This window comes from Gymnoscopelus braueri (assembly GCF_963280865.1).
Source record: "Gymnoscopelus braueri genome assembly, chromosome: 10".
Taxonomy (NCBI): Eukaryota; Metazoa; Chordata; class Actinopteri; order Myctophiformes; family Myctophidae; genus Gymnoscopelus; species Gymnoscopelus braueri.
Window position 1 is genome coordinate 27920884 of NC_137611.1, and position 8589 is coordinate 27929472.

Here is an 8589-nt window from a genome sequence, read left to right on the forward strand (position 1 = left end):
GTCTATTGTGATGAATATAAATTCAACTATCCTGGATGATATCTTTATGTTTGGTTTGGGTCCAGGAGCGTCAAAAGATGTCAGCCTCAACACACAATGACGTAAGTGATCTTGTGTATAAGGTCAAGCATATTTGACTGTGTATGACAATCCATGTTAGCCTACTTGAAAATATTTTGTTCCATCAAAACACTTCTCATTTACCTTATAATAGTCCTCTTATACATGAAGCACCAGCCTACTATAGCCTAGTAGGCTATAGTAGGCTGGTGCTTCATGTATAAGATGAAGCACTTTTGATGAAGCACTTTTTTTTAGGCCTATATGTGCCCCATACACATTTTAAGGGGCACATATAGGCCTATGCCAAAGTTGAAGGATATACTGTAGAATTGGGGAGGAAACCAGTAAGCTGCTCTGTTCGGTCAGGTAGGTCATAGCCTACTCAAGATAAGATGTTTTTCTTTCCATGCCTAATGCATATTTTATCTTTTCATGTGTGCTGGGCTGGCAATGAGTAAACAGGCAATGACCAGAACTTGATCAAATCTAGTCAGGAATAATAATAATAATATTAATTATAATTAATATTATTAATAATAATAATAATAATAATAATAATAATAATAATAATAATAATAATAATATATGTAATAATAATAATAATAATAATAATAATAACAACAACAACAACTGTAACAATACAGCAACTAGCATATCATTTATGTTTATTTTTTACCTTGCTTGGTAAATGATCCTTAATGCAGCTTGCATTTTCTAGATTGAAAAATAGTCTGAAAAATTGCCTGCCTATTTCTAAATAGCTTGACCACTGTCTTGTGATCTTTCTCTGTTTAAGGCTATGGTTTAAGGCCTAACCCTAACCCATATACTGGTAGTTTATATCATAGTCGTTTAGTGTAGTCTAACGTTTAGTGAGTTAATTAAATTGCTGTTTGAATAACGGTCTGATGATCAGCGATAGATAAGTTGCTGAATGCTGAGCTGATGTTGTCCGTTCATAAACCATGCAGTGATTTATCTAAATGCAAGTGTGCGAGGAGTCAGTGTTGCCAGCAGATTCTGCGAGAGAAACAAGTAGCCATATGAAAACAAGCCCAAAAGAAGCGACTACCACATGAGCACTTGTTTAAACCTGTATTCATCCTTTTTAATTCTATTCATCAACTATTTGAAAATAGCAGATCTACAAGCTCACAGCGTTGTGAGCTTGTAGATCTGCTATTTTCAACAACAAAAAATCTCGGGGGAAAAAGTTAAAAACTTTTAAATATTTTTTGAAAACATTTTAACAACACAAATCTGGTACAGGTCCCTGGCACAAAATGTTTTCAGATGGGATTACGTGGATATATTAATTAGGGGGGGGACAACTAAACAACTACAAGGACAACTAATTGCAACTACACTTTGGAAACAAGCCCAAAAAACTACTAATATTTACCAGCGACTTTACAGAAAAACAAGCCCAAAGTCGCTTATAATAAGCAGACACATGGCAACACTAGGCACATGCTGGCAGGAGCGGGACTTGTTGCTCAGCAGCAGGTCCGCTGCTCTCGGCTCCTCCCACTAGACAAGCTCATTAAATCCATGGGGAAGATGATGATGCCCGGGTTAGTAACTTAATAAAGCGTCTGGATGCGATCCCGGGATCTACAATGTGCAGCAGATCCAGTCTCCGACAGTCACAGACCACTGCTGCTTGCCTGTAAGTACTGAGAGGGTGATAAAACTTTTGTGCTGTGATGACAGGAGTGCAGTGTGTGTTATTATTCGATCTTGACATTGACTCACCTGGACTTTTATAATGAAGATACACCACTTATCTGGGACTAACAGTGGGAGACCATGTAATTGCTTTTGGTAAGTCTTATTAACTAGGGGCAGTGGAGACTGAAGTAACTAAGTACATTTACTCAAGTAGGTACAATTAGCCTGCAATATTGAGGTCTTTTTACTTTACTTGATTATTATATATTTTTGTAATTATCTTCTATTCCACTATGACACATTAAAATCCTCAGTGTTTATTTAACACTATGGATCTTAGGCCTGCTACATCTCAGATGCAAATATTTTAGCCTACCCTTACACCACAATTATCTGACAGTTTAGATACTTAACATATTTAGATTATTAATGCAAAGCATAGCCTACATTAACTGATCAATTATACTATATTATTATAGATTAAGCTACCCAGCAGCCCATAAAGTAATTAACAAGTATTAAAGTGCAGTAACTACAAGTACAGTAATTAGAATAACCTTTACCCGCTGCAACATTAAAGTGATTAATACATCACTAAAATACAATCCAATAATATGATTGTGAAATGGGCCATTATGCATAATGAGTAGGCCTACTTTTATGTTTGTACTGCAAGTATATTATTTTGTTGCTAAAAGCCTACTTTTGAATGTTTTACTCAAGTTCAATTTTGAATACAGTACTTTTACTTAAGTAAAAGAAAATCTTGAGTACTCCTTCCACCACTGACAAATGCAGTCCAATGAAGTCTCTCATGGAGATTAGCCTGGCCCAGTTCAGTGATAGGCTCTGTAGTTAATGTGCAACAATGTTCAAGAAGAAGAGGGCAGTTAATCAGACCGTTTATTAAATGCCAAGTTTACGCAATTATCTTGATCATTCATTTCTACTGATGATCAGATGTAACAGCCTTTTCTTTTCCTATTTCTATGACCAAAGCTGAGTGAGTGAGTGAGTGAGTGAGTGAGTGAGTGAGTGAGTGAGTGAGTGAGTGAGTGAGTGAGTGAGTGAGTGAGTGAATTAACGCAAAATTAAATATCTCAGATTGCAAATGACACACATTAGCCAACATCCCACCATGTCGAACGAAATGCTCTGCCTGCCTGGCACTATGTGATGGAAAGTCACTGGCTCAAATCCCTGGTGGAGTTATAAATGTTGTGCCCAGGAGCAATTATTCTGATAGAGTTCAGCACACTTCCAGCCACATACACACACACACACACACACACACACACACACACCAGGCATACATAACTAGGCTAATCATTCTGCTCGTTATTCTATTTGCCAGGAGCTGCCTGTCCTTGTGTAACTGTCAGAGCATAATGGTGGCATTTAAGGGGATCTGGACCAAGGACTTTTGGAGGGCCGTGTCTGGGGAATACCTGGCCACTCTCATCTTCGTCCTGCTCAGCTTGGGATCGACCATCAACTGGGCGGCGGGGTCAGAGAATCCGCCCCCCGCTGACCTGGTCCTCATCTCGCTGTGCTTTGGCCTGTGCATCGCCACCATGGTGCAAAGCTTCGGACACATCAGTGGCGGACATATAAACCCCGCGGTCACAGCGGCCATGGTTGTGACCAGGAAGTTGAGCTTGGCCAAGTCGGTGTTCTATGTGGCAGCTCAGTGCCTGGGAGCCATCACTGGAGCTGGCATTCTATACATGGTCACGCCTGCTGCCCACAGAGGGGCCTTGGGCGTCACACTGGTAAGGACGTGGTCTAATAGCATTTAAATTACAATCGTGTCCTGTGGCATTAAGAATTGCTATGTATGCCTTGCCTATGTTCTTAATGCAAAGTCATATTTTGCTGATTTACCTTCTCAAGGTGAACCCAAAGATCAACGTTGGCCATGCACTCGTGGTGGAACTCCTCATCACCTTCGAATTGGTCTTCGCCATCTTTGCCACCTGCGATCCAAAACGCACTGACCTCCATGGCTCCGCTGGCTTGGCCATTGGGTTCGCCGTAACCATCGGGCACCTGTTTGCGGTGAGTATCTATCTGTCAGCGAGGCAATTTTAGGGTCACATTGGAAATAGCAGGTTTTCAAGTAAGTAGGTGTTAAAACAAACGATAAAGATAAGCGTATTGCAGATTCCAATTATGTGCTGTATTTTGTACGAGCACATTTTTCTATTATGTCTGATAAGTGCACACCAGGGGTCAGCACGTAAGTTTGGCCATGGGCCAATTTCTTTCTTAAGCCATTAGATGGCGGGGCCAGTACATAATCAATGGATACTTTAAGAACTGGAACTTGTGACACAAACAGCCTTACAATACAATAATAACCATAATGCAATGAAAGTTAATAAATATGGATTTGCGGACCACATTTTCGTCCCCAAAGTCTAAAGAGTAATGGTAAGAGTAAAAACAGAGCATTTAAAAGAAGAATCCTACCCAGTGTCATCAATGCAAAGATGTTGTGCCTTATCGCATCCTATCTATTGATTGCGCTATACGAGCAGTGTTGCCAGATTCTGTGAGAGAAACAAGCAACCATGTCTAGGAAAACCAGCCCAATAAAAGAAGCGACTGTGGGCCACAGGAGCACTTTAACGTATACATCAGCTATTTGAAAATAGCAGATCTACAAGCTCACAACGCGTCGCGATGCGACGCGTTCTGAGCTTGTAGATCTGCTATTTTCAAATAAAATCTTGCAGGGAAATTATTATAAGCAGATCTGGCAACCCTGACTATGAGTGGTTCCAAATATAATGTCCAAATAGAGTCTATTTGGACATCACTGCCTAGCCTATATATCGGACTGTCAGTCAGATATTGTAAATTATTTACAAAATAATTCACTGGGCCATTATATTATCGCTGGTTGTTGCAGTTCTGGGCCTGCCGCCTACCGCCGGTGCACACCTTATATGAGTCCCCACTCACTTACACACCCTTATTGGAGAGAGACTGCTATTCCATGGCAACCAGTCTCTCAGGAATTGCCCGAGCCATGCAGAGAAAATTAATGCACAGGGAAATGATTGGTACATCTTGTACTGTTCAGTTGGTTTCTCTCTGCTGGGTCTTTGTACTGCATGCTTATATATCATGATACTGTAGGCATAATAAAGCACAATAACATCCTGACTCCGATCCCTACGGGTACATTTTCCGCACTTTCAGAGTTCAATTAACACTCAGAATGTTACCGTGTGCTAATGATTAATTGCCAGTGCTGATAATTCAAAGTTTCATGTTTCAGTTTAGATAAAACGTAAATAATTAACATCTTATTCTTTTGTATTGTAGATCCCTTATACAGGAGCCAGCATGAACCCTGCTCGCTCCTTTGGACCAGCGGTCGTCATGCTTAACTTTGAGAACCACTGGGTAAGAGAGACCTTGAACTCATACACTGCAAAATCCTCACTCTTGATTGTGTAAGAATTGACTCAAAAGTGTCAATTTTTACATTCTTAGGGTTTAACTAAGTTCACAAGGCAACAATGTTGACTCTTTGATCCTCTTTGATCTTGTTTTGAACCAGTTTTGTCACTGTGTGGCACTTCTTGTATGAAGGACACATTCTTGTATTTACATTTCAGTGTTAGATATTAGCTCACTGGCTCAGGTCACATGGGTGAGGGACTTGTTGTGTTATACACATGGCCAGTGGTGTTACAAAAGTTGTAACCTTGTGAAACAGAAACTAATGATGATAGCAGACTATACCAAAGCAGGCTAGTATGGCAAACTGAAACCTGGTAAGGTCACATCACTCATACCAAAGTGATCCTTAATTTATACTCCGTCGTTCGACGGTGTCACACTCTGAATGCTCAGAACGTGTCACCTATAAATCGGGCTTGTCATCAAGGTGCCAGAGCAGCAAAAAAAAAACAGATCTAATGACAGTATCAAGGACATGTTCCCCTCCTCATACTAGTTACATGAGCAGGCCCTATAACTGCACATAGAAAGCTTCTGTACTGTATGTGTGGCAGTGTTGTGAATATCCCATGAATTCATGACTTCATCACATAAAACAAGCGCCAAAGTTTGGGGAACTAACAGTAGGAGATTTGTTCTCTTCCAACTGGATAATGAGGTGTTAGTTAACAAGGTGCATTTGTTTGCACTGAATTCCTTATCCAGGCAGTTACATTTACTGAGCTCTTTGCAGTCAGCATGGTGTCATGGCATGGTGTTAGTGAGTGTGTGAGGATTTGGTTTAATTGGGAGCAGTTCTCTGCACTGTGAATATACAGATGGTCTTTCTTTCAGTATCAAATGCATGTCATTGCACCCCCAGAACAGCATGGCTCTTAAAGAGTAACAAACCCCCAAACCCAAACGTGTGTGAAGCCTGACATCTAATGGCGAGGAGCTATTGGCTGGTTTTGGTGCCAAATGACACCTTCGTCTGTAGAGTATGACAGATAATGACATCACCTGGCGCCAAAACCAATAACAGATGGCCAGTTCAGTACAATGATTTTCACAATTAGTTATGTATATACTTTTTGTTTTAATACTGCAGCTTACCGTCCTTTTATGACAATTTGCTCAACCTGTAATCAAGTAGAGATGGACAGTTTTTGGTTAGAGATGTTAGTGCAGCATTACTGTAGGGCCATTGGTTCTCAAAGTGGGGTCCGGGGACCCCCAGGGGTACTTGAGGGGGTTCCAGGGGGTCCCCAGCTAAATGATGGACAGGAACCAAATGGGCCCTTAAGGGTCTGTAACTCTGAGAGTGTACAAATGGAACCAAATGGACCCGTTAGGGTCCATTTGGTTCCATTTGTACACTCTCAGAGTTAAATTAACATTGATTTTACAATATGAATTGGGGTCCCAGAGGTATAAATGCCATTAACACATTGTCGCGTAGATCTACGCGAACCTATTTAAAGCCGCAGCGTGCCAGTCGCGTAGATCTACGCGAACCGCTGATTCCCATTGAAATTGCCCCAGGTGCACTTTCCGAATTTTTTTGATCCATTTCCGTTTCCGGTTTCCGGTCGGAAACAGAATTATTCGGGTTCCGTTTTTTTCGATCGTATCCGCTTCCTGTCTGGGATCCTGTTTAAAACTCGATTTTCTCGGTTGTTGTTTTTCTCCTCGCTGATCGCTTATCTTTTCAAATGGGCGTCCGCGGGGTAATAAGTGTCAATTTGGGGGTCCTTGACATGAAAAAGTTTGAGAACCACTGCTGTAGGCTACCTGTATGTTACTGTGTTTCACATGTCACTATGGTCTATAGGTGTACTGGGTGGGACCCATTCTGGGTGGCATCCTTGCCGCAGCGCTCTACGAGTACCTGTACTGCCCTGACCCTGAGAAGAAGGAGAGACTCAAGCAGGTCTTCCAGAAGGACCCGTCAGGGAAGTACAGGGAAGTGGACAACGGCGTGTATCTGGGGGAGACGGACGGCATCGCCATCAAGCCAGGGACCATCAACGCCGTCGACCTGGAGAAGGCGGAAAAGAAGGATCCATTCCGAGACTCTTCAGGAGACGTGCTGTCCTCTGTATGACTATCACGTGCACTGGAGATGGAGACCAACCTGTAAGGCAAGCAGAGGGACACATTTTGCAAGTGCCCATATGGAGCCATGGTCCCTTGTCCTTTCCAAAGACTCTTCCCTAAATTGAGGATGGGATTTATGTCCCTGTCTAAAGGGCTCATACCATTTCCGGTGTATTTTTTTTATCAGGCTTGAACCACTACAGCATTGTGGAACTAATCTAATGTAATGTAGTCCAGCTGTTAAATGTACGCTCAAAAATCTTTCGTCTCGCTAATCATAATTGTTCAGGCCCAGAATGCTTAAACAACTGCGTTGAACAACTACCCTGTAGAATGGTATCCAGTTCTAAATTGTTTCCAGGGAAATATGTGCAGGGTCATCCAATTATGGAAGGTCATCACGCTGAATTTGAGAAGTGAAGATGAAAATGCAGCCTTGTTATTTCTGGATTAGTGTCACACGTTGTGCATGTGGTACATATGTAATAACGTGAGAGATCTTCTCTCTGATCGTTAAGCACATTAACAGGTCTCATGCTACGCGGGGCAGCTCTACTTATTAGACAGCCTTATCTTGCTTGTATTATTCTCCATTCTCAGAGCACACCATTCAGGGAAGCAAATCAATTTATTGAGCAAATAAGATTCTACATTGCCTTCTTTATCTTAAAAGGTGTTTTTTTGGTATCCAATGTTATTGTGATGTGTGTCCTTGTTGTTTTGCTCATTTTTGTTTTCGTTAAGATTTTTTTTTTGAGGAACACTTTGGAAGAATTTGCTCAGTAACTTATTTCCGATTGTTGTTTTTATTTTTTGTTTTGTTTACTGTTTTCATAAACCTTCACCTTCTCTGTTAATGTATGATGAACTCTGTGCTGTGACTTGGTTTCCAGAATGAAGGAAGCTTAGCTTTCCTCCCCTACCAACCCGCCTCCACCTGTATTGCATAGATTTAATGTTAGAATCACACACTGGGAAGTATTGAATTATTTTGCAGTTTATGTGTGGATTGCAAAAATAAAGTTGTTTTTTATTCCAATCACAAAGTCATTACCAGGGGCTCTTGATGATTTAATGCCGCAAACAGAAACTGGTGGCCAATATTTGGAAAAATCTGTATAGGAGTATACTTAAAGGTTTTCCCACTCGTGGTATAGCTTAATCGAGAGGAGAGGGATAAAACACGGAACAGTGATCATTGGTCCCATCAATGCCTTTATATTTGTTCTCCCCATGGCCGCATAACTGTACATGATATGATGTGTGTGCCCTTTCAGTTAAGACTTGGAGAGCAGCTTCATG

At 41.2% G+C, this 8589-nt stretch overlaps 1 protein-coding gene across 1 annotated transcript; it reads left to right on the plus strand.

Annotated features, from left to right (window-relative positions):
• Positions 1–1659: 1659 nt before the first annotated feature.
• LOC308093044 (aquaporin-4-like) lies at positions 1660–8277 on the plus strand. The gene is made up of 5 exons (XM_080439251.1): positions 1660–1732; positions 3089–3506; positions 3628–3792; positions 5068–5148; positions 7022–8277. The coding sequence occupies exons 1-5, from the start codon at positions 1683–1685 to the stop codon at positions 7292–7294; spliced, it is 987 nt and encodes a 328-aa protein (XP_080295377.1). The 5' UTR covers positions 1660–1682; the 3' UTR covers positions 7295–8277.
• The last annotated feature ends 312 nt before the right edge of the window (positions 8278–8589 follow it).